At 33.0% G+C, this 26,520-nt stretch overlaps 2 protein-coding genes and 1 long non-coding RNA gene across 4 annotated transcripts; 2 read left to right on the top strand and 1 right to left on the bottom strand.

The window, feature by feature from the left end:
• The first annotated feature begins 3,617 nt into the window (after nucleotides 1–3,617).
• LOC110647504 (uncharacterized) lies at nucleotides 3,618–15,020 on the top strand. Its single transcript, XR_009148973.1, has 3 exons — nucleotides 3,618–3,783; nucleotides 14,266–14,625; nucleotides 14,760–15,020. It is a non-coding gene; the product is annotated as an uncharacterized LOC110647504 (long non-coding RNA).
• Nucleotides 15,021–16,835: 1,815 nt separating this feature from the next.
• LOC110647497 (dihydroneopterin aldolase 2) lies at nucleotides 16,836–19,347 on the top strand. The gene is made up of 3 exons (XM_021801363.2): nucleotides 16,836–17,051; nucleotides 18,561–18,763; nucleotides 19,057–19,347. Exons 2-3 carry the CDS (start codon nucleotides 18,564–18,566, stop codon nucleotides 19,259–19,261), a joined length of 405 nt encoding a protein of 134 aa, XP_021657055.2. The 5' UTR covers nucleotides 16,836–17,051; nucleotides 18,561–18,563; the 3' UTR covers nucleotides 19,262–19,347.
• A 1,481-nt stretch (nucleotides 19,348–20,828) lies between these two features.
• LOC110647500 (54S ribosomal protein L22, mitochondrial) lies at nucleotides 20,829–25,550 on the bottom strand. Of its 2 annotated transcripts, none has more exons than XM_021801367.2 (7): nucleotides 25,400–25,550; nucleotides 24,779–24,913; nucleotides 23,641–23,723; nucleotides 22,718–22,882; nucleotides 22,300–22,410; nucleotides 21,417–21,483; nucleotides 20,829–21,340 (listed from the first exon to the last, which is right to left on the bottom strand). In XM_021801367.2, the coding sequence occupies exons 1-7, from the start codon at nucleotides 25,521–25,523 to the stop codon at nucleotides 21,060–21,062; spliced, it is 966 nt and encodes a 321-aa protein (XP_021657059.2). In that variant the 5' UTR covers nucleotides 25,524–25,550; the 3' UTR covers nucleotides 20,829–21,059. The 2 variants fall into 2 exon arrangements, with proteins under 2 accessions (XP_021657059.2, XP_021657060.2); XM_021801368.2 differs by having other exon boundaries at nucleotides 25,413–25,527.
• Between the last annotated feature and the right edge of the window lie 970 nt (nucleotides 25,551–26,520).

Raw genomic sequence — 26,520 nt, 5'->3', positions numbered from 1 at the left:
GAAGATCTGGAAACACTACTTGTATGGGGAGAAGTGTTACATCTACACATATCACAAGAACTTAAAATATTTGGGCACACAGAAGGAGTTGAATTTGAGGCAGAGAAGGTGGTTAGAGCTGATAAAAGACTATGATTGCCTGATAGATTATCAGCCTAGGAAAGCAAATGTTGTAGCTGATGCCTTAAGTCGCAAGACTATGGCTAGTTTGAGAGCTTCACCTTTATCCATGGTGCATGACTTGAGAGCATTACATGCAAATTTGGAGATTGATGATGAGGGACAGATGATAACTACTTGGCAAGTGAAGCCAATGCTGATTGATCAGATTAAAGCAGCAACTTAGAATGATGAAAAATATGTGAAATTGATGGAAGAAGCTCGGGATGGCAAGAAACCAAACTTTTCAGTGAATGATGAGGGCTTATTGCTATACTAGGGCAGAATGTGCATTCCTGATGATGTTGAATTGAGGCAGATCATTTTGCAGGAAGCACATGACTCACCATTTTCTATGCACCTTGGTGGAACCAAATGTACAGAAACATGAAAGAACACTATTGGTGGATGGGAATGAAGAAAGATATTGCAGAACATGTAGCCAAATGCCTAACTTGTCAGCAAGTAAAGGCAGAACACCAAATGCCAGTAGAGTTGTTATAGCCATTGCCGATTCCCGAGTGGAAATGGGAGAGAATTACTATAGATTTTGTGATGGGACTTCCACAGACACAGAAAAATCATGATGCAGTTTGGGTTTTTGTGGACAGATTAACTAAGTTTGCACACTTTCTGCCAGTGAGGATGAACTACAGTCTAGAAAGATTGGCTAAATTGTACATTGATGAAGTAGTAAGGTTGCATGGAGTGCCAGTGTCCATTGTATCAGACATAGATTCAAGGTTTACTTCTAGGTTCTGGGGTAGTCTTCAAAAAGCCCTAGGAACTATATTGAACTTCAGCACCACATTCCATCCACAGACAGATGGCCAGTCTGAAAGAATCATTTAGATTTTGGAGGACATGCTTCGGGTTTGTGTAATTGAGTTTGAAGGAAGTTGGGATACACACTTGCTTTTGATTGAATTTGTCTACAACAATAGTTATCAGTCAAGCATGGGGATGCCTCCATACGAAGCTCTGTATGGGAGGAAGCGTAGAACTCCCTTGTGTTGGGATGAAGTGGGCGAGAGAAAGTTGATTGGCCGAGAGATTATGCAACAAACTGAGGAGAAGATTAAGATCATTCGAGATAGACTCAAGGCTGCATCAGATCGTCAGAAGTCCTACATAGATTTGAAGAGCCAAAGGTCCTGGTGATGGGTGATCGACCCGGGAAATGACTGCGAGTTTAGTTGCTACCCTAAATTCGTATGGGACTCCATGACATCCTTAGTTAAGGGATAATTGCAAAACTATAGGGAATTAGAAAATCATGAAAATAAAAAGGGAACAAACACAAATAAGTGAATCAGAACTTAAGGACTCATCGGACATTATTAAAAGATGTACTATAACCCGATGAGGGGCATTTTGGTCAATTCACTCCTAGAGTTGACTTTTGACCTAAATGTCCATTAAATTGTGTAAGATTAAAATATTGAAAAATGAATTAAAAATGAATAAGTGCAAGGAAAGAAAAGAAAAAGAAAAAGAAATGAAAATTTTTAGTTTTAATTCCATTATGACATCACCATGACCTAAGCATGACACAATTAAAAAATTATAATTTTAAATTACTAAATTTTGGGGATAAATATTGATATAAAGAGACAAAAATTAATTAAAGTAAAAACAATTTCATTTTCTTCATCCTAAGGCAGCCGGCCACCCTTTGTACTCTCTCTCCTCCATTACAACTCAATTTAAGCTTTGATTTCCCATCTTCTTTCCATAAATTCTTCCCCAATTAGTAGAAACCTTCTAATAAAGCTTCAAAGTGAAGATTAGGAGAAAAAGAAACAAGAAAAAGTGAAGAAATTGAAGATTAAAAAGCTCAACTAGAGGTAAGTCATCTCTCTAATTTAATTAATTGTATAGGCATGGAATTGAGTTTGAATATGGGAAAATTTCATGAAGAAGCATGAAAATCATGCATGTATTGGGGGGGGGGGGGGGGGGGACAAGGAATTCGGCCAGCCATGGGGGAGTAGGATTTTGGTGTGTTTTGGTTGAATTGATAGTGAATCCTAGGTTAAACAAAGTAATATACTTGAGTTATATGTTAAGCTTATATGAATTGCATGAAATTAGGGTGTAGAAGAATTAGGGTTTTGGTGAAAATTAGGGTTTTGTAGTATGTTATGCCATTAATATTTATAAAGCTTAATTATGGTCATTTGACATATTTTAGTTGAAAATTTATGTTAAATTGAGGAAAGGAATTGATGGATTGTAGAGTGTTGAGTTGCTGGAATTCTGGACCCTTGAGTCCAATAGATTTGAATGAGTATAATTTGAGCTACATAGCTCCAATTGGTGTGGGGCTAATTGGAGATGAAACATAAGATATAGGGCTAGAATTTTCATGAAGACACCTTGCCCAGAAAATGACAATAAGTTGCCATAAATGAACCTTGAATCCGAATTGCAATTCTGGACCTGACAAAAAATGACCAAATAAATAGTACTTAGTAAATTAGGCATAATTCACTTTAGAAAACTCCAATTGACTTGATTCTGAAATCAATGGAAACCTGAGACATAGACGAACAATTCTTATGCAGACCATAAGGTCAAATTATGATCCTAAGTTGATCAAATTGCTAGACAAATTTGGTCCAACAAATCTGCCCTGATTCTGGACTAACTTGGAAATTCTGAACAATTACCTATCCGACCAGTTTTGGCAAAATTGCCATAACTGGGGCTAAAAAAATACAAATTAGGTGATTCAAAAGCTAAAATTCTCATAAGACATAGAATAAAAAATTTCATGTTTTGACCAGAACCCAGATCCTAAAGTAACTTAGGGAAATGGTTAGGAGAAATCAGAAATTCCCAACCTGAAATTTCTGCTTTAGAACTATTTTGCCATTTGATCCTAGGACAGTAATTAGACTATAACTTTCACTAAAAAATTTCAAATGGAATGAACCAAAATGATTTGGAAACCTAAGAATTAGGAATAAAACTTTGGTTTAGAAATCTTGCTCAAATTTTGGGTGTAAGACCCTTAAATATTAATTGTAATGCTGACCTGAAACCTGGAATTCTGGAGTTGTAGGATTTATGAGTCTAGGTTGGTTAATTAGCCAAAACTTACTCTACACAACTTCAAATTTAGTGATTCTTGAACAAGTATAACCATGAGGCACAGGAGAACAACTTATATGAAGAACACCAAGCCAAATTATGATTGTAACTTGTCCAATTAGCTTGATAAATTTGAGTTCTAGAATCTGCCTTGTTTTGGAACAGTATTGATTACTGGACCAGTACTTGGTAAATTGATCATAATTAGAGCTACAAAACTCCAAATTGAGTGATTCAAATTGGAAAATAAAACTAAGACATAGAGGAACAATTTGCATGAAGAATACTTCACCAAATTATGACTAAAACTAGGTTGAAATGGAGTTACAAAATCAGGGTTTAGAACTGCCTTGAACCCATAACATATGAAATTTCAAAAATTACTTAGGGGTGTATTAGACATTTATTTGAGTAGTTATTGAAGATAATTGGGAGAAGTATTAAAATACTTTAATTGTGTATTTCAGTAGAAAATGAGACTTTGAAGGATAAGGAGAATTGAGTCAAGAAAAAGAAGATTCACATAAGGTTTGTACACAACTAATCCTATTTCTTTGTTTTTCAATTGGAAATTGATTTGAATAAGTTTTTATGAATGATTTATGATTTTTATTGCATTGAGAATTTTAATTTGAGAAATTGTGTGTTGTCAACCCTATAAAGGGAAATTTATGAATGAACTGCCTTGAACCCATAACATATGAAATTTCAAAAATTACTTAGGGGTGTATTAGACATTTATTTGAGTAGTTATTGAAGATAATTGGGAGAAGTATTAAAATACTTTAATTGTGTATTTCAGTAGAAAATGAGACTTTGAAGGATAAGGAGAATTGAGTCAAGAAAAAGAAGATTCACATAAAGTTTGTACACAACTAATCCTATTTCTTTGTTTTTCAATTGGAAATTGATTTGAATAAGTTTTTATGAATGATTTATGATTTTTATTGCATTGAGAATTTTAATTTGAGAAATTGTGTGTTGTCAACCCTATAAAGGGAAATTTATGAATGAAGTGTGAATGTTGATTTGCGATGAAATTATTTGGATTTGTTTTGAAACCACACTTAGCATGACAATTATTATTGTGTTCCTCCTCCATTTTTGGGGTTTAGTTTGATTATGTTTTCTCTCTCTCTGGCTTGCCAGTTGAGGTTGAGTTCGGATGAGTACTCATATAGCTAGCTAGCCACCTCCCTCATTAATCTCGGTTAGTGAGGTTATGGATTGCTTTATCGTGGTGTACAACACAACATTTATTGAAAATTTTGTGTCATGACCTAAGCTGTATGAATTGTTGGCAACACTGTTATTTGAAATTATTTTGATAAATTGTTATTGAAAATGTTGGTATTAGTTTTGAGATTTATGGAATTGTGAATATTTTAAACTCTTGTTTACCAATTGATAGACTATGTTTATAGTAAGTTTTAATTTTTAGTTGTGCACCACTGAGTGTTATGCTTAGCGATAGCAGTTTCATGCTATTGTAGGTAAAGAGAAGGAATGAGCTGCAGAGTGAGCAGTGTGAAGCAGTGGTAGTTATAGCTTCGGGTATATATATTAGGTATACCCTTTTGTATATACATTTTGATGTAAATTAGTCTGTATGTACACAAAAATAAATGAACAGTTACATAAACAAAATTGTAATAATATTTTGAAGTATTTTGGACTGAATCTTTTGTAAGAATATTCATTTTGATTTATGTTTATAAGATGAGAAATATTGCTTGGGGTTGATGGAAAGAAATGTGATGACTTGAGTTTGATTGTGTTGAATTGTAGAAGATATATTTTTATGAATTGATTTTCACAGGTTTAGAAAAACTGTTTTATTGTATTTTTTGGCTTTCACCACGCGGATTTTTCGCAAAATTTTAAAAATGCCAATTTATTTCAAATAAAATTTATAGCATATATCCAACCCAAGGAGACTTAAATAAATATTTTATCATCACTTTAAATTCAAAAAATGAATTTGATTTGTTTAAAATCACTTGTAGTATATTTAATAGATTATCGGTAGGTGAAGTTCGGTAATTTATTAGGTATACTACGGGATCATGTCATGTCTTATGAAAGGGGTAAGGTATGACATGTTTTAGTGGTATCAGAGCATGTTTTTGAAATGAGTTTTAAACTGTGAATTTGATCTAACTTTTGATTAGTACAGCTGCTCAATTGTCCTTGATTGATACATATTTACATCTTGAATATAGACTAATGGAGAGAAATCTCCTTTTTTTTTTTCAGGAGGTAGAAATTACGGGGTTGAAATGGAAGAAGGAGATCGTTTCGTAGAACAATCAGTTGCGGTTGAGGCACAAGGGGAAGCCCCAGCTCCTCAGAATGCCGGTGGGTCAGCTGCACCAGCCCCACCCATATAGCAGTTCCCTGCACAATTTGTACAACAAATGGCCACATTCTTTCAGCAGATGGTTGGAAATGCACAAGCTCCAGTACAAGCACCAACAGTGCAACCCCAACCTCCAGCACGATAGTATGACAAGTTAATTTAATATGGGGCAACAGAATTTAAGGGTACAGTAGACCCATTGGAAGCCGGGCAGCGGTTGGAATAGATGGAGAGAGTTTTCAAGAAACTGCACTGCACGGATGAATTAAAATTTGAGTATTCGGTTTCTCTGCTGCAAGGGGATGCATATGTGTGGTGGAAGACCATCCCCAACAATTTGGTGGAGCTCCCTATTCTGACCTGGGATGATTTCCTCAGAGAATTCAGACAGAAGTACGTCCCAGACACATACATTGATATGAAATTTCAAGAGTTTTTGGGTTTGAAGCAGGGGAACAGAACGGTGGCCGAGTATGAGAGGGATTTTTCCTGTCTAAGCCACTATGCTGAAAATTTGCTTACTACTAGCGGAGACCGATGCAAGAGGTTTGAAGCTGGATTGAGGCCAAATTTGAGGTTACAAGTAGTTGGGTTTCGGCATGAGAACTTTTTTGAACTGATATCCCAAGGCCTAGAGTTAGAGAGAATAGAATTAGAAGGGGCATCTGAGAAGGGAACAGAAGAAAAAGAGAAGAGTGGGAAGACTTTGGGCCAAGCTTCTGGTAGTGGATCAGGAAAGAGAAAATATTTTGGAGGATCCAGTTCTCGTAAATCTAGTAGAGGGAGATCCTCAGGATAGAGGCCACTCAGGTCTACCCAACAGACACCCAGAAGTGCACTATCAGTTCGCTTCTGTGAGACGTGTGGTAAGACTCATGGAGGGGTATGCTACAAGGCCATTGGTGCCTGTTATAACTGCGGTGGTACGGAGCAGTTTGCTAAAGATTGTACCAGTACCTGCAGATCTGGGCTACCTACCACCACTGAAGGATCTGTTAAAGGTTCTGCTACTAGAGATTCACAGTCAGCTAGCAGAGGCCGAGGTAGAGGCAGGGGCAGTACTTCTGGCAGTCAGGGCACAGTAAACCAGCCAGAGTAAAGCGGCGCACTAGCTAGAGTGTATACAATGCGTCAGAGAGAAGAGGCCGAGACTTTTGATGTAGTAGCTGGTACTTTTTTCCTCTTTGAACAAGCTATTTATGTGTTATTTGATCCTGGCTCTACACACTCATATGTTAGTGCTAGCATTGTTTGTTCTGCCACTATTTACTGCTTGATAATGGATTTTGATGTGCTAGTGACTAGTCCATTAGGCCAGGAGGTTAGGGTAAACCGATTGTATAAGGATTGTCCTTTGGTGATCCAAGGACATACTTTCTTGTCTGATCTTGTAACACCCCTATTTGTATAGCCTGGTATATTTCACTGTTCCGGTGACCGGTGTCGGTCCAGATAATTAAGAGGATTAGAACTATATCTAAGACAACTAGATAAGCCCTGAACATAAATAATTAGTAATTGTCAATTAGTTAAGTATAAATAAGAAAAACAGAACATAAGAAGTTAAACGAGCCGAGAGTCACAGCGATGGGTGACCTTCTCAGGAAGGATTGCGAAGTCGATTTAAACTCAAATTTCGAACCTTAAAATGTGACGCCGCGGTCCTTAAGACTATTGCGAACACAGTAGAAAAGAGAAAATCACAAAAAAGAATTGTTAAGCCAGTCAAATAATTAGATCAGGGATCCAGAAGAAATATTGAATTATTTGCAAACCGAGTCGAACCGGCGAGGGACAATTTGATCAATTGACCCCTAGAGCTGATACCTGACCTACCTGTCAAATAAAATTGGAGAAAGAAAATTTCGGGATCGGGAATTAAATTAAAGAGCTAATGAAAAAAAAAAAGGAAAAGAAATTGCATTAGTGACATCATCAAAATGACATAAGCTATGACATCACAAATAAATTATATTTAATTAAATTTGACAAAGTCAAAGAAAAAGGATAAAATAAAAAAAAAATTGAAGAACACATTTTCATTCTTCTTCTTCTTCTTTAAGCCGTGACCTTCTCCCTTCTCTCTCTCTCTCTCATAAAAACTCCATTAGAGCTCATTTTGAGCTTGATCAAAACCTGAATCCCACCATAGAAACTTAAATTAACATCATTAAACCTTGTTAACTTCACTTGAAAAGAAGTTTGAGCAAGGAAAGAAAAGAGGAAAAGGAAGGAATTGAGGAAGAGGAAACTCCAAGTTGAGGTAAGCATTAGAATGAAATTTAATGTTTAAATTTATATGATTTGAATTACTTTAGCTTAGAATTTTAATTTAAAATGAAAAGAAAATTATTGTTGAGGGACCATATGTGAATTTGGCCAGCAGTAAATCTAGGTTGAAATGAGTGATTTTGATGCAAATTATGAAGTAGTTAAGTGTGATTGAATGTATAAATACTAAATATGCATTTAGAATTCAATAAATGTAACAAATTGGTGAATTAGGGTTTGGACCTAGGGTTTTGAAAGCCAAAAATTGAAGAAATGGTCAAATGGTGTGTTTGACCTTGTTTGAGCTGAATAATGGTCATTTGTGACCAATTGATGTATGTGGGAAGTGTTAGAATTAGTTTCAAATTCGGATTGATTAGGGACATGCTGCAGGCAGCATGACCAAGGTCCCTTTTAGGGACCAAAACTGAAAATTTATAAGCCCAATTGGTGTTGGGCTAATTGGGAATGAAACTAGACACAAAATGACACATTTTTCATTTAGGAATCATGCCCTAAAAGTGACCATAGCATAGCAAACAAATTGACCAAATCCGGACTTAGGCAATCTGACCTGTACAAAAATGACCAAATGATGTTTGTTCAATTGGCCATAACTTGGGCTAGGCACCTCTAAATGACATGAAATTTTACCAGCAGAAAGCTGAGATATAGACCTAAAACTTTCATGAAGAACACAAACCCAAATTATGCCTTTAACCAAGTCATTTAGCCACCCAAAGTTGGTGACTTAAAACTGTCAAAACCAGTTTTGGTGCCCAAAAATCTGGATTAAGTCCAATCGGCAGCCATGATTCAGATGGCTATAACTTGAGCTACAAAACTCCAAATGGAGTGATTCAAAAAGGAGAATAAAGTTAAGACATCAAGGAACAATTTCTATGAAGAAAACTTAGCCAAATTCTAACAGCAACATGACCAATGGAACAGTGCAACATAGGACACCAAAATTGAAAATTTGCAAATTTGCCTAAAAGACTTAAAATTTGAGAAAACAACCAAAACCAACAAAATTGGTGACCAAAATGTGGTATGTGAGTATAGTTGGAATTCCCATACCTATTAAGCCTTAGAAAGTCAACAAATTGACTTAAATAGTGTAGTGAATAGTAAACCCGAAACACAAATTTTAAAGAACGTCAAGTTTAGCATAAATAAGCTAGATAAAAGTGAAGTTGAATTTATTTTTGGATTTATGCTAAGTTATGGTACTGAAACACTGTGAAATTATGTGTTTCAGTGGAAAAGACCACCGGGAAAGAACCCGAGGGATCGAGTCAAGGCCAAGAGGCGACTCGTATAGGGTTTGTGCACAACATAAACATTCTTTAAAATTTCTTTGTAAAGTGCATGAAATGATTTGTGGTTTATTTATATTGCAAAATAATGATTGAAATGTACACTATACTTTTGATCTAAATTGTGGGAAATTTAATGATATGTGATTTAATTGTCAATAAATGTTTGGAAAATTGATAAGATAGTTTTGAAACCACAGTGTCATGACCATATATTTGAATGTCTCACTAGCATGACTAGTGGGAGAAATTAGTTTCGAATTTTGATTCCTTCTCTGGCTGAAGTGTTAAGGTGTGTGCCAATAGAAGAAGAAAAAGAATGGGTTCCCATATGTTTGAGCTAGCTAGCCTTGTGATGTGATTTCTCTTTAGCCTATGGCTATTGAGATGATATTTGTTTCGAATGGCATGATATAACTGTGAGTTTTTATGAAAGTTGTTTTGAGACTTTTGAAATGAAATTGTTTGAATTAAAATCTTGCAAAGCATGTTTTGAATTTATATTTCTTGTTCAGTTTAATTTTTGAAGAAGTATGTTTTAAATTTCGCATAAAGATTATGTTAGTATGTTGTGCACCACTGAGTCCTAGTACTCAGCGATGGCTGTTATTGTTGTCACAGATATAGAGACTAGAGGAGCAGCAAAGTGAGCTGCTGAGGATTGAGGAGCGAACTACTCTGAAGTTCTATCGGGTATATTTTATACCCTGATTGTAAAAATTTATTTTGATGTATGTAATGTATGTAAATGTATGGACATATAAAATTGGTTATGAGCAGTTGTATAAAGCTTGTAATAAATTTTAGTTTGGATTTCTCTTAATGTAAATTTTTGTAATGATGTATATAAATTATTTTACCTTTAATGAAATATGAATGGAAGTATTTTGTATTAATTTGAATGAAATTGATTAATAGTATTTTGATGATTGTTGAATTTTGAAAATTGATAAATGATGTTGAAATTGATTGGGATGGTTGTAAAATTGATGAAGTTGTTGAGACAAATTATAGGAAGTGCTTTTTACAGGTATTTAAAGAACTGTTTTCTCAAAATATAGACGTCACTTTGCCGAAATTTTTATAAAAATTGTGTAAAAATAAAATGAAACAAAAATTTTTACTAGTTTTAAATCTTCGAATGAATGATTTTAATATCTATTTGAAAATGCTCACCACTTATAAAAGTAAGAAAATTGTTTTAAAATCCCTTGTAGGGTACTTAATGAGTTATCGGTAGGTAAAGTTCGGTAGTTCATTAGGTATTCTACGAGAACATGTTATGCCTTACAGAGGGGTAAGATGTGACAGATCTGATTGAAATGCCCTTCAAAGATTATGATATCATCTTGGGCATGGATTGACTAGCCAGGCATCATGCTATGATTGACTGTAGATTGAAGACAGTTACTTTTGGTCTTCCCGACTATGTCGATGTAGTAATACATGGGGAGAGGCAGTTATTGTCATTAAATCTTATTTCGGCTGCACTTGTTAGAAGAATGATTCGGAAGGGTGTGAAGTTTACTTAGCCCATGTGATAGACACCTAAGTGGGGAGTCCAAGTCTGAAGGATATCCCTATAGTATGTGACTTTCTGGACGTTTTTCCTAAAGAATTGCCAGGATTATCTCCTGAAAGAGAAGTGCAGTTTGAAATAGAGGTTATGCCTGGTGTGGAACCAATCTCCATCATTCCATAAAAAATAGCACCGGCTAAGTTAAAAGAGTTGAAGGTGCAGTTGCAAGAATTACTTGGCAAGGGTTTCATTCGCCCCAGTGTGTCACCTTGGAGAGCACTAGTTTTGTTTGTTAAGAAGAATGATGGTACTCTCCGTCTGTGTATTGACTATAGACAGTTGAATAGGGTGACCATAAAGAATAGATATCCTCTACCACGAATAAATGATTTGTTTGATCAGCTGAAAGATGTAACTGTGTTATCCAAAATTGACTTGAGATCGGGATATTATCAGTTGAGGGTGTAGGAGCAGAGTATACCTAAAATTGCCTTCAGGACTCGTTATGGCCGCTATGAGTTTCTGGTGATGCCATTCTAGTTGACTAAAGATTTATTAGTGCATAATTTAAATTTAGTTTTATTAGTAGTAGGATAGGTGGGATTGGCTAAAGATTTTTGTGTAGATGAACAAGGAAGTTGTTAACTCATTGTTATGAGCTGTAGGTGGCATTAAAGGATGAGTATCTTTTTCAGGAATTAGCCCAAGTTTTGAAGTGTGACTTGTTTAGAAGATGGGTGAACCTTTTAGAAACAGATATTCATTACTTGTTTAAACCTTACCAATATTTTCTTTAAATATTTTAAGCATGGGACTGAGTTTTCTTGTCAACCATATTGAACCATGCCAGCATTTTTTTTCATAGTTAGAGGCTCTTCAGATTGGTGTACATTGTGAACTGTGGATATTGGTATGCATTGTGAACTATGGATATTGGTATGGCATTCATATTATGGCCAAGTATATAATCCCACAAAAAAAAGGGCTATTAACAAATAATTAATTATGTGTTTGCATTATTTATTTTCTTTTAAATACACATGTATGCATAACTATGTATTTTTATATGTATAATAGGTGCACTACTAAAAAATTTCAAACATGTCCTTTAGTGTGTTCATTCTCTTACGTAGGCTAGGCTGGTGGTGGAGTTATACATATGCTAGGGTTGCTTCGAATTTGGAAATGTAAACGTTTATAGTTTCGTGTGCCAAAAAAAGCCAAGAAAATGAAATTACACAAAAGACCCAAACAAATTGAAATAATGATAAATTATTATTATTCAAAAATTCAGTTATTTTGGTTACAATTACAAAGGTAACTGACCAATAACAAAAGATTTCAAGATTTATTAACTGAATTCAACCCATGCTAACCCCTGGAAGACATCTTGGAATAATTCCCCGTGTGTGTGTGTGTGTGTGTGTGTGTGTGTGTGTGTGTATACATATATATATTATTTATGACTTTGTACTATTTTTTGTAATTTAGAAATTTGCTTCACTTACATGCTTTCTTTGGATATTTGAGGATTATTCCTAAAGTGTTGATTAGTGCATTTGGAAATTTATCAATTCTTGAATCACATATTGAATCTGAGGTACACAATTTCTACTTTATAATGCTTTTAAATTCATGCTACTCATTAGCTACGGTACTACTTTCATTATGTTGGCCTACGTTTCATATTTAAGGTTGCCTTAGGAAATCATTATATAAATCAATTACGTAAAACTTAAACTTTATAAAATCTAACAAAAAAAGTATAAGTAAATATAGATGTGTTTGTTATGAAATTGTTTACTTTATCTTATTATGCCATATTTTCAATGCATTTATGTTTGTTTGATTATTTAGGAGTAGTATATTAATATTTTAATTTGTAGATGGATGGGGAACATAGTGGAGAAAATCACTTAGAAGATAATATAGATGATGCAAGTGACGATATGTCAATAGCCAATACAAATGATGGTTTAGAGTTTGAAAATATGTGGAAACATTTTACGGACACTTAGCAACGACAACGAGTAGAGGCTATAGTTCAGTTATTATGTTATATCATTAATCTCTTATGGTTATTGGACATCCAAGCAATGATTATTGCCAAACCCTTAAGTAGTATAAATGCGGAAAGAGATGCATTACGGCATAAGTTAATGTGTAAGCTCACTGCAAATGAAGTTATTTAGCGTGATATTGTAAGCATGGGTCCCATCGCATTTGTTGAATTTTGTGGAAAACTCAGGGCTATTGGTTTACTTAAGGACTTTAGACGTGCTACAATGGAAGAGCAAGTAGCTAAGTTCTTGCATATTTCAGGCCAAAACTTTCGAAATCGCGCATTAGGATTTTTTTCCATTGGTCAAGTGAGACCATAAGCAGTCATTTTCATAATGTATTGAGAGCAGTAGTGACACTTGAAGCTGAGTTCCTTAACCAACCAGCTGGAGCTGATGTTCCCCCTCAAATTTTGAATAATAATAGATTCTATCCGTACTTTAAGGTAAGCAAAATTCAGGTCAAATGAATATATATTACGTATTTTATTTAGTTAGTGTAACTTCTAAAAAAAGGTAGGTGCATGTACTTATCTATACAAGATTGTGTTGGTGCATTAGATGGAACACTTATTCGAGTTAAAGTGCCAAGAGAACTTGCCCCTAGATTTCGAGGCAGAAAAGAATGGCCTACACAAAATAAGTTAGCAACATGTTTTTTTGATACGAAATTCACTTACGTGTTGCCTGGTTGGGAAGGAACCACCTCTGACTTGAGAATCCTAAAAAATGCATTGGATAGAGAGGATAAACTTTTAATTCCACAAGGTAAGTGTAATTGAATATGGAAAGCTTTTGCTATTGGTTAAAATTCATTAATTTCCCCCTTTAGTAGGAAAATTCTATCTTGTGGATGCTGGATTACCATTGAGGAGTGGATTAATTGCACCATATAGAGGTGTTCATTATCATTTGAATGAATACTCCAGACGTGGATCTCAAAATGCTAAAGAATTTTTAACTATCATCATGCATCACTCTGTAATGTCATCGAGAGAGCTTTTAGTATTTTAAAGAAAAGGTTTCCAATCATAGCTAGTGGCACCGAACCCCATTACTCATTTGAAACAATGACGAAAATTGTCTTGGCATGTTGTATAATACACATCTTCTTGATGGGTGTTGATCCAGATGAAAATTTAATTGCTGAAGTTGATCGTGAGCTTATGCATGCCAAGGCTGATCACCATGTGAGCACTAGTGCTTTAGCAACAGATGCAGATTATAGAATAGGAGTTAGGTTAAGGGAACAAAAGGCATCACAAATGTGGAATGACTATCATAATAACTTGTAATAACAATTACTAGCAATCACAATTACTAGCAATGTGTAACTAGTATGTATGATCTCTTAACATTAATGAGTAAATATATGTTGCTAAGATATTTATTGTTATTGTATATACATATGTGGAATATAGTTTACATTCCATGTTTAATATCTTCTATTTAGCAAGAATATGTTATGTAATTGCCTTGTAGATAAACAATGCTAAGAAGAAAAAAGATTCCAAACCAGGAAAGTTCAATGTCAGGAAGAAACCATGTAGTATGGACAAATGAAATGGAAAATGTGTTGATAAATGCTATGTTGGAAGAAAATCATAAAGGGAATCGACCTGAAGGAGCATGGAATACTAGAGCTTTTGACAATATGTTACAAGTGTTAAGGGTAGCATTTGGTCCTGTTATTCAAAAATCAAATATTAAGAATCGAATGAAGACATTAAAGCGAACCTTTGCTGAGTGTAAGGATTTATTTCATGGTCTTAGTGGCTTTGCTTGAAATCCTATAACAAAATTGTTTGAAGCTATTTTGATGTTTGGGAGCAATTAATTCAGGTAAAGCTTAAAATATTTATAAGAACATATTGAGTTAAAGTTTAGTAGTGTACTTTATATGTTTTTGCATTACTTTAGATTTGTTTAAGTAATTGTATACTGAATAAAATGATGTTTTTTTTTTTTTAATTTAGGAAAAACCCGAAGCACGCAAGTGGATGCATACACCAATCAATAGTTATGACAAACTATATAAATTTTATGGTGACCAAAGAGCTGCAGGTGAATATGCAGAAAGTGCAAGAGAAAAGGTTAGACGCTGACAACGGGAGGAAAGTTCATCTCAAATTTATTTGAATGACACATTTAAAAATGTAATAATGTCTGACAGTGAGTTCAATTGAGCTAATGAGGTCACTGATAACAATATGAATAGTCCTGAACCTTCACTTCATCTCAGGGCACTTCTTCTAGAGGTTCTAAATGCAAAGTTTCAATGATGGAGATGTTAGAAAGGTAAGATTAAAGGTTGAATAGTGGAATTGAAAGGGTGTCAGAAGTCTTGGAAAGAGGAAAAGCCATTGCAGAAAAATCTCTTGCAATTCTTGAAAATGGTCGACCCCATTATTATAAAGAAGAAGAGTTATTTACAGAGTTGGAATTAATAGGGGTCCATCTAGATTTCGTGATGACAGCTTATTATTACCTTTCAAAAAATCCATTAGCAACAAGGTCATTTTTTGGTGTTCCACGCACAAGGCAATTGGAATGGTTGATGAGGGTTGTGAATGACAAGTGATCTAAAGATAAAGGCTAATTAACTGCATGTTGTTTGACTAATGATATATAGTGTTATGTGAACTTATTTTGTATGTAATATTAGGCATAAATACTAGTTAATATTTTGATTTATATGTATAAATTTTAATGATTACTAAGACGTACCATTAATATTGGAATTAGATTTTGCTTAAAATAAAAGTAACAATAGGTAATGCCAATTATGGCTAGAGGAATGCAAAGCATCTAGGTATTGTAAGAAAATTATACTATGTAATTTGTAACACCTATTATGTTATTTTTTATTTAGGAAATAATTATTATTATATTATTTGTATTAATCTTTTCTATATTACATATAAAAGTAGAAAGGAAGAGGGGGATATTGTTATTATTTAAGTAGTTTGATTTTATTATTATTTATAAATTTATTAGTATATAGTAAAAATATAGTTTATAAGAAAAGGGTAAAAGGGTAATTTATATTATTTTCTTTTCACTCATGCTCTTCCCAAATAAGGAAAAATAAATTTATTTTCTTTTCACTCCTTTTTTATTTTCCACTTATCCAAACATGAGGAAGAAAATAAAAGAGGGTCTCTTATTTTATTTCCTCCCCTTCAAAATATCCAAACATAGTATAAGAGTACTTTAGTTAATTATTAATAATATATTTTATAAAAATAATACTATCCAATCCTTTATTTAATTTTTGTGTACAAATTTTAAAAAACTATTAAAATAGGACAGAGAGAGTAATTCTAGGGGTGGGCATTCGGTTCGAATCGAATCGAACCAAATTAAATTATAAAAACCGAATTTTAAATTTTAGAAACCAAATCAAACTGAAATGGGTGAAAAATTGAATCGAATCGAACCGAACCGCTCTATTTCTGTTCAGTTCGGTTTAAACCGATCGGTTTTGATTTTTTATTGATTTTTTAATTTAAACTTGATTTTCAAGTTATTTGGTTCAATTTTGACTTTGGTTTGAACCTAACAACCATTAACCAATGAAATTAAACAATTAATATATATAAAATTAAATATAATTCATAAATTTCTCATAAAAATAAATTAATTCAAAAATTGATTCAGTTTGATTTGGTTCGATTTGAATATATAAATTACTATTCGATTTGGTTCGGTTTAATCGATTTTTTTCTCTTCAAAATCGAACCGATTAAATTTTAAAATCGAACTGATTAAACTGAATTAACTCGATTCGATTCGATTTTTCAATTTGAACCGAATTCTGCTCGGCCTAAGTAATTCATTTTCTACAAGAGATATGAGATTTTAAAAGACAAAATTTCTATATAAACTTAATTAAATGATAAGAGTGAAATTGTTTAAAGAATTCACTTTTTATAAATTTTTTAAATCATGTTTTGTATTTTTTTTAATTTTTATTATTTTTAAAAATTACTAAAATTTATTTATTTTAATTTTGTTTAATTTAATGGTAAATTTTATTCAATCGACATCCAAGAAGAGTTAGTCGGGCCACACCATATAGTTGGAGAGCCCAATGAGCCTAAATGATTGGGCCAGAGGGAGCGGACCCACACAAGAAAACCAAGGCGCTTTCCCCTGCACAAGGAGGATCACCGGTTGATGGTGTGGGCCTGGCTGCCGGTTAGAAGAGGTCACGCAAGCACTGAACGAAAATCCGGCGGGGAATTGCTGTAGGGCTATCCTGTAAGGTTTGGGTTTTGAATTTTGGATTGCTGATTTAAATTTATGATTACTTAGATTTTATTAACAAGTAGATCTTTTTCTCAATATTGCTATATGTTATTGTTAATTTCGGGGCTCGTCTACTTTAGTTCAGTATTCTTCCCTAGCTATATAGCCCAGGATGAGTGACAGTAGTTTTGGTGCTTGTGGTGTGTTTTTAATTTGGTAATTTTAGGTTTTTTGTCTTGGGTAGGATTTGCAGTTTGTCATTGGTTTGTTGTATAAAAGAGTTTGATAAAAGTGTTGATCCAAATGTTCATTTTGAGTCATCATAATCAATGAAGGTGAAATATTTCATTGCTGAAATTTTTATTCTTTTTCTTTATTGGGCATTTTCTCTATTGTAGTGATCCAAAAGTTCATTAATTACTGTTATTATTGGTTTTTTTATTTTTGTTGAAATGGGGACGCATGAAGTCTTATCGTATTTGTTGGAGAGAATCTTCTGTATGCTTACTATATGTTTGGTTTTTGGTCCAAATGAATATTGCATTTTCTTTTGTAGGTAGAGAGACCATGCACTGTCACCTTGAACCACCATGAAAGATGGTAGAGATAATGAATGAGGGTGCTTTAGTTTTTCTTAATCTAATAGATTTGTGAAAAAAAATAGTTGATGCAGTTGTAGGCGCTCTACAAGTGAGAGCTCATATGAAAGTAGTCACTATTACAGACATAGCTAAAACAATTTGTGTTTAAAAGATGATATGGTATTTAATAAATTACATATAATCTCATATATTAGGCTGTGGCAGTAGCCTTACTGTTAATATTTAGCTAGATGCCTATATGGCATGAAGTACTGGTTTTTCATGAAGTGCAAAATCATATTCTATCAGGATAATGGTAATTTTTCTGAGTCATTATAAGCTTGGTGATTATTTAGGAGTCCCTTGCTTTCTTACCTTGTTAATAGAGGCTGTAGTTATGCAAGTCCTGCTTTGGATACTTTGCTAAAGTTCCTTTTCTTTTTCAGTTATTTGTATTTTACAACACCAAAAATAAAGTTAAAAGAAGCCTAAGTGTTTCTTATGACTTCTAGTAAATACAACAGATTTGAAACTGTACCACTCAGCATATCTTCGCTTTGTTGTGCAATGACTTGAGATTTCTGAATTGGATGCCATGATGTGGAATGACCACTTGTGGAGCTTAGTCCTCTTGGTATTCATTGCACGATCTCATCTTCTTCATGTATAATATCATCCTGGTGACATTTTAGGGGGGCAGCTATCATGTACAATGGTGTGAAAAGTCTAATGTTTATTGAACTGTTTACCAATTTGTTGGTTGTAACTTACATTAATATCATCATGCCTGGCTAGAAAGGAAGAGGAGACGTTATAATGTCTTCTTAGGCATCTCACATCTGTATGCTTAACTTGAAAACATGTCCTTGACTATACATTTTCTTTAGACACTGTATTTTAAATTTGCTATTTATGTGGACATTTAACAGTTATGTTATTTGTTAGGGTATGATGGAAAACGATGAGATAATTTGGGGAGACAAACTCATATTGAGAGGGTTGAAGTTCCATGGCTTCCACGGGGTGAAACCAGAAGAAAAGATATTGGGTCAGAAGTTCTTGATAGATGTAGATGCCTGGATGGATCTCAGGGCAGCTGGTAAATCTGACCAGCTGTCAGATACTCTTAGCTATACTGAAATTTATCGGTGAGCAATATGTTGGTGCTTTATTTATACACAAAACCTTCCACATCATGTTTTCTCTATATTAACAAAATGTTTTAATGAGCATTCTGATTATCCAGATTTTATCAATAGTATCTCATGGCTCCTTAAACCATATTCATTATTAATCCTACGTTAATGCTTGTAGTCTTTGATTCTTGCTGGATGGTGGCTATATATCTTATAACAGCAAAGTCATAAGATTTTTTTATACATATATACTAAGAATATGTAACCTTTTGTCTACTACGATTTTTGCCTTGATTGTTCAACAGCTTAGTTAAGGAGGTTGTTGAGGGACCACCTCATAATCTTCTTGAGTCAGTGGCTCAACAAATTGCTTCTACCACCCTGACAAAGTATCCTCAAATATCTGCTGTCCGTGTAAAAGTTGGGAAGCCTCATGTTGCTGTTCATGGTCCTCTGGATTATTTGGGAGTTGAGATTTTCAGACGCAGAATTGTTGATGTTCCCAACTAAATTACTATACAAGTTTTGTATTTGGTACTCCTTTATCTCTGTTGTATTTGCAGTTTCAATTTTACTAGTACAAGTTGAATTCAGTTCAGCAGTTTTTGAAGTATTGTTTGTTTTTTCATTTGGGTACTACATGATTCGATGTTTTGATTGGCCTTCACTTCAGTCTCTAGTTTTTGGGCTTACTTGACATTATTATTAAAACTGCTATTAATAAAATTATTTTTTTAAAATATATTAATTAAATAATATTAAAAAATAATTTAAAATTAAAATTAATAAGTTTTAGTATAAAAACATTAAAATAATAAAATAATTTTTTTTAAACTGATTTTTTCAACAACATTTAATGTAGTATTTTTATTTAAAAAAATAATTTTTACTCCCTAAATTTAATACAAACGGGCACTCTACATTAGTCGTCCATTGTTTCAATAAGAACCATTATTTAATTTTGCTGCAAGAATTTGAAACTATAACATCTTGCTTTCTCATTGTATAAGATAAAACTGCCTAATTTGATTGTGTTATAAACTAAATCATGTTGAGTCACAATGTGAAATTCTAAAGGGTAAATGATGCTAAAAATTTAAATTTTTACAGTTTTTGGTATTTTAATCTAATTCTTTTAAGTTTGGAGTGAAATTTTATTTAAATTTCAAATTCAAATTGACAATGGAATTTTTTTATTGTATTTATGCAGGTTTTACTTCCAACAGGAATAAAAGATTAACTATAGCTAGAAAGTTAATTAGGGTAAAAATTTAAATTTCATAATTTCTAAACCCTAAAATACAATTCCATTCTTTCTCCCACACCTCCTTCGACAATCACAAACTCTTTATTGTGGAACTAGGGCTTTCATTTTCTGAACATGAAACAGAAGAATTTTGAAAAGAGGATATTCATTCTTTCTACCACCACGGCCATATATTTCATGGAGCAAACTAGTGCTTGAGATCCACTCGGACTGAGATCCACTTGGGGTTTGCTTTCAAATGGAAAAGGATACACTTTCAGCTCTCTTTTGTTGATGATGTGCTTTTCAAGATTGTTCCTGTTTTTGAAGCTATTGTTTTGGTAGCTACCTTGTGATTCTTCGATGTGTGTTGCAGGTGCTACATTTGACAAATGAATGTTGTGTACTATTAACTCAATTTCATTTAAGTGTTGTAACGAATAATCGTTACTCTTATAACTTCTAAAATCTCATTAATGTTATTTAGATTAACTTTTCACGTCATTAATATTTATACTTTATCAGGAGGTTAAACGTTAACTTTGGAGAATCTAAATTAATAATTATTTTCTTTAAAGGTTGAAACTTACAATGATAACACAATCTTAAATTTTTAACCTTTTACTAATCACATCCTAAGTTCATCAAACTATTTGATTCCATTTGCCCTCGTAAGTTTTCCAGCATTCCTTCTTTCTTGCTTCCATAATCAAAGTTTGCATATTACCTGATAAATTACTGATAATGGAACGAGAAAAAAAATAATATATATATATATATATATATATATATATATATATATATATATATATATATTGTGTTCACAATAACTTCGTAAAAATCCAAAATGAATTTGTTTCGCTGGTAAATATCATGGATATTGAAGGATTTGAGCATGCAACCATTATCTAAGATGAAAACAAGATTGCTCGCTTTCCAGCGCATTGGCATATGCAATTCTTCAGTACTATCTCTACGAAAGTGCAAAAACATGGGATGGAGTTCTTTAACACTTCTACAAAACTTTCTATCACAACATGAAACATGAAAAGGAAGACCACCTTATGAAGCCATACCACTTGGTTCACGATCAGCAGTTTTGCCTTTGCGATTCCAAATTGGAGTGGTCTCAATAAGCTTGTGTGGCACGAGCCGCCTTTCCCGCTTAGTGAGCTTGCGGAAATTGTGCACTCTTAGCCTCGCAATCTCAGCCTCCTCTTCAGAGGTTGTCTCTCTCACTACTACTGTCAGTCGACACTCTGGTCTTACTTTAATTCCATGTCTCCCCTTTGCATGGCAAGCAATTCTTTTCTTATAAAATCCCTTTCCAACAAATGCCTCAGCTAAATGAAGAGATGAATTGGAATACGTAAGAGTTTCATATCAAAGTCATAAAACAAGGTCACTTCAGTTACTTACCAACAAGGAGACGATCTGGATCCAACCCATGATTATGAATCGCATTTGCTCGAGCAGAATGAATAACCTGAAAAAGTAAAAAAGTTTTAGTTTCTTTATCATTAAATCCTTGCCATTATTGGATCAGACCAAAAGAGATCAAATGCTGATTCCTGTTAAAATGGTTTTAATGCCCAATGTGATTGTAAGCTATTTGCAAAAAATGACAATTCAATTGAAAATCAAAATAGAAAAATGAAAATCAATTCATTTTTGTCTCTCTCAATCTCACCCCATAATTGGAAATCAATTTAACATATCAAACAAATATTCAACAAAACAAATATATATATATATATCAACAACAAAAATAATTTTTTTAAAAACAAAAATTTCTTTGAAAAATGCTTGTTTCAAAAAAAAAAATCTAGAAAGAGATATAGACATTAATTTAGTAAATTTCAGGTCCTAAATGGTAAATTAACTAAAGGAAATAATGTAGTTTACTCTTAATAATTTAGGTCACTTATCATAATAGCTCGTGTTTTACACGGACAAATTTGGATTGAATTTATCTGATTTGCCAACTTGAAGTGGCAAATTGACCTTAATATACGAATTTGAGCTTGATTAGCCACCAGTGCCAATTTGAGGGGGCAAATGACCTTTTTTTCCACAAATCATTTTATCCAGATTTTAAAAGGCTTATTTGAGAACCAGACTCATTGAGGTTCCTGTCTATTAGGAGCTATTTTCCACATGTTTATCTCTAAAATGCAACCTCCCCTGCACTTTTCAAATTTCTCTTTTCCAGGGGAACAAGAAAAAGAAATCTGATTTAGATAAATCAATATAAATCTCTTACTACTTGAGAAGAATGACAAGATGCAGATGGTCATATAACCTGGTAGACAGTTTTTGAAGCTCGCTTTATTGTCACTTGCAACTGCAACAATGCATCTTCAACACGCATGCCACGAACTAATGCAGCAACCAAATTGACTTTCTTAGGACTCTGAAACCAGTAAAGCTCAAATTAATTAAAGAATTAAGGTGCACCTTGTCTGAACATATACTGTCCTATTCTTAACATGGACTTCACTTTTAAAGTAAATATACGGTATCTCTCTCAGTTTATGGATAATGCAGACACTTCATCTGCATAATTAGGAATTCTTGTAACTTTGGTATTAGTGCTATAATTATCAATAATTTTTTGATTACAGTAACAATCACTTGGAACTATTGCATGAAGGAGGATTACTAGGAGAGCTAGCTAGATGGAACATTATGATTCACAAGACAAATGTAGCACCTCACACCTGTTTTATGCCCTTTAGTACTGCTTGAACTTTTGATGGTTTAGAGACTGCTTTCTGTTCTTTAGTTTTTCCACTGCTTAGTGGAGTTAAAGCAGGAGTCAGTGGAGATCGAATGGGTGTTTCCTCAAAAGAATCTGCTAGTAATTTCCTTGAACTTGAGATTCCCTGTTACCATGAAAGACAGATATGTGTGAATTGAAGGTGAAACACAATAACATCCATATATGAATCTAATCCTGAAGCCAATAAGAACATAGCATAATTCCACCTCAAGACAACAAAAAAAAAAAGGAGAATTCTTTAACCAAAGTTCAAGACAATAAACAAGTGAAATGTTCTTTCCTTTAACCAAAAACATGAATATTTTACTCCATCTCATGGATTTGCCATGCCAATCCTGGCACTAGAAAACGCCCATGTGTAAACAATTAATGCTTAATTTTAAACTTGTACTCAAAGATAGTTTCCGAAAACTAGTAAGTACCCAATTAACCAAAAGCATGTTATATGGGCATGGATAATGGGGGGAAAATTATACAACATTCAGGGGCCAGGGAAAAAACAGCAATTGGTAACTTTTGAAGTATAGGAAAACTCATGCATACAATTATATTGCCCCGTAATTTACAGTTTACACTAGAAAATTTTTATTTTTTGAATATTAACGCCAAAATAGTCCAGGGGAGGATAACCTGTGTCAAACTCGTGCATAATTTCATCAACATGCTTTAAATTTCTGAACACCTATTAACATGTTTGATACAAGTTAAGGTGTGCTAAGGTGTGTCCTGTCTACTAGGTTGACCATATTACCAATCCTGTCCACTAGGTTGACCATATTACCAATCTAAGGACACAAAGACCCTCAAAATCATATTAATACAACAGCAACAAAAGGGTGTGTTCAGTGGAGATGGCATTACCGACTGTTGCAAATACTGATAGAAAGGCCTCAGTACATTGGCAGAAGGTGATTTCCATAATCTCTGTAAATATGGTAATTCGCCTGCAAAGATAATCCACATTACCGAACCTTCAATTCCAAAAAAAATTTGGCCACAGCAAATTGAAGATAATGTAAACCTAGGAAGCATGAACACCCTTATTTTCAAGCCATGTTAATGTCATAAATGTGTGTGAATACTTCTCCTTTGGAAGCCTTGGATACCAAGTCCAAGACACGTATGGACGTTTATAATTATTATGACAAATTTCAGACATGGCAAGACACAAGGACATGTATCTCTATTTCAGACATGAGACATACTTATTTGGTTTTAATCTTCAACTTTGATGCCTTTAGAAATGAATGTCTTTGTTCATTACTCTTGTTCTATTATGCCTAAGAAGCAAAGAGGCCCCTTCTGCCCTTCACATGCAGTTAGTAACTTTTTTGCAGGAAACAGCAATGTAAGAGCTAAGCATGGTTAGAAAGTAAATGGAGCCCTCATTTGGCTATTTTTTTTCCTACATGTTTGTTAATCTATGAGTTTTTAACAAGATAAATTCAGTATTAGAGAAAAGGTAGGAGTGGTGCCAATTGAAGATAAGTTGAGAGAAGGGAGATTGAGGTGGTTTGGTCATGTGAAGCGTAGACATACGGAGGCTCCAGTTAGACAAGTAGAGCACATTAGGCTAGAGGATAGAAAGAAAAAAAGGGGTAGACCTAAATTGACTTGGAGGAGAGTAGTACAGCATGACTTAGAAGCATTACACATTTATGAGGATTTAACCCAAAATCGTTCAGGGTGGAAAAAGCGAATCCATATAGCCGACCCCAAATTTTTTGGATAAAGGCTTAGTTGAGTTGAGTTAAATTCAGATTATCACATATGGATAGGTCCTTACATATGAATGAGTAAGACATAAAAATCATATATTTTGCATCATGTGTCTGCATCATGTTGTGTTATGTCCATGTTGCCATATCCATAGTCTCTGCTTCATGGATGTGAAGTGTGAAGAAATTTAAATTCCCGGAGAACTATAACAAGGATGTCTAAACCCACAGTTACACACAACATATGCCTGGTCTAATGGGAGGTTTTGAGACAAACTAACCAGTTAAAAAAGAGGATTCCACACGAGAAGAAGAGGAAAAGTTTGCAAGAGCAGTGTAATTGTGCTCCACCCTTTTCCCAACCTGGCGAAGTAAGGACTGCAAATGTCTCTGCCAGCCCACCATCACTCTAGAAACTGCATCAACAAAGACACTTTCAGCTAAAAATTCTTTTTCAAACAGAAAGGATGATACTTAGCAAATCACAGTGGAAAAAATAAAAAGATATAACACGCATTAAACCATTGCTTGTGAAATAAAGACAAAATCAGTCTAGTTGTTATTGATGGTAAAGAGAAAGAATTTTGAATTTAACGTCTATAATTTGATCATAAACCCTAAACCTTCGAAATGAAAGCATTTAACAAAAAAAAAGCCCAATCTAAATCAATAAAACTAACTACTTTAAAACGTAAAAAGAGCAATTTCAGACCAATGAAAAATACCCAAATCAAATAATTACCCCCAGTGTCAAGTATCTACAATGACATTTCTGTTTCCCGAGAACAAAATATCAGTGGACTTCGGTAATACTTTCTGTTTCCCTTACATATTCCTAGGTTTTCCCAAGAAACAAACAGAGGTATAGCTGATGAAAGTATAAATGGAGACCATTAACTGACCGGAGATCCGTACCGCCTGATCGAAGAAAAATGGCAGCGAGTCGGCTTCACAAGGAGTGTGTTTACTGAAGGCAAAGCCTAAAACCAGCACCTTTGACTTCACCCGATTAGTTAAACGGATCATGGATTCGGATTCAGGGTAATTTTCAAGGCCAATATGGTATTACTGTCGTTAAAAAAATTATATTTTTAAATATATTAAAAAATAATTTAAAATTAAAATTTTATTTATTTTATAAAAAAACATTTTTTAAAAATATTTTTCATATTTTTAATATTTAAAATATTCTTCATAGAAAATATTTTTTTAATAAAAAAATTAAATTATTTTTAAAAAAATTAATTTAAAAAAAGTCACTTCCATTTTTTAAAATTTAATAGTTTTATTAAAATATATATATATATATATATATTATTAATTTAATATTATAATTAAATAATAAAATATAATTTTATAAAAAATATTTTTTAAAATATTATTTTTCATATATAAATTATTTTTTAAAAAATAAATAAATTTTAAATTTAATAAATTTTAATTATTAAAATAATAAAATTATTTTTCAAAATTTATTTTTTAATCACGTTTAAATTCTCCAAAATTAATACTAAATAGGCACAAAATAACAGATAAGTATGGGCCGGTTTATCGAAAAATGACCTAGGGTTCGGGCCGTTTCCGCCACAGTTGCATTCAAAGGTTCAGATTTCAAAGGCACGAGCCCACTCGAGAGCAATAGAATTTTTCCTTCTTATTCTTCTCCTCTTACTACGAGAGAATTATTTTTTAAAAAATTATTATATACTTTTAATTAGAGGTATTTATTATTTAGTTATAATTAAATAATTGTAATTTTAGATAATAATTTTAAAAATTTTTAATTTCATAATTAAAATAATCAAATTTATGTTAATTATATTAATAATATATTATTTATAATTTTCTTAACATTGTTTATAATAAATCATATTTATTATTTTTTATAAATGAAAAATAATTAGAATAATCTTTTATTCATATTTAATTAATAATAAAAAAATATCTATTTTATTTTTTGAATTAATTTGGTGATAATTAATAACTAACTAAATATTTTTTTAATTTCGTTAGATTTATTTTT

Source organism: Hevea brasiliensis, chromosome 5 (genome assembly GCF_030052815.1).
Source record: "Hevea brasiliensis isolate MT/VB/25A 57/8 chromosome 5, ASM3005281v1, whole genome shotgun sequence".
In the NCBI taxonomy this organism is placed as follows: Eukaryota; Viridiplantae; Streptophyta; class Magnoliopsida; order Malpighiales; family Euphorbiaceae; genus Hevea; species Hevea brasiliensis.
The sequence above is the reverse complement of the archived record's forward strand: the minus strand, read 5'-3'. Positions and strand labels throughout refer to the sequence as shown.

Coding starts and splice junctions, on each gene's coding strand:
- LOC110647500 (XM_021801367.2), bottom strand. CDS start 25,523: ATGATCCGTTTAACTAATCGGGTGAAGTCAAAGGTGCTGGTTTTAGGC. Junction 23,724..24,778: donor GGAATCCTCTTTTTTAACTG/GTTAGTTTGTCT, acceptor TTATCTTTGCAG/GCGAATTACCATATTTACAG. Junction 22,411..22,717: donor TACTAAAGGGCATAAAACAG/GTGTGAGGTGCT, acceptor TACTGGTTTCAG/AGTCCTAAGAAAGTCAATTT.
- LOC110647497 (XM_021801363.2), top strand. CDS start 18,564: ATGATGGAAAACGATGAGATAATTTGGGGAGACAAACTCATATTGAGA. Junction 18,764..19,056: donor AGCTATACTGAAATTTATCG/GTGAGCAATATG, acceptor ATTGTTCAACAG/CTTAGTTAAGGAGGTTGTTG.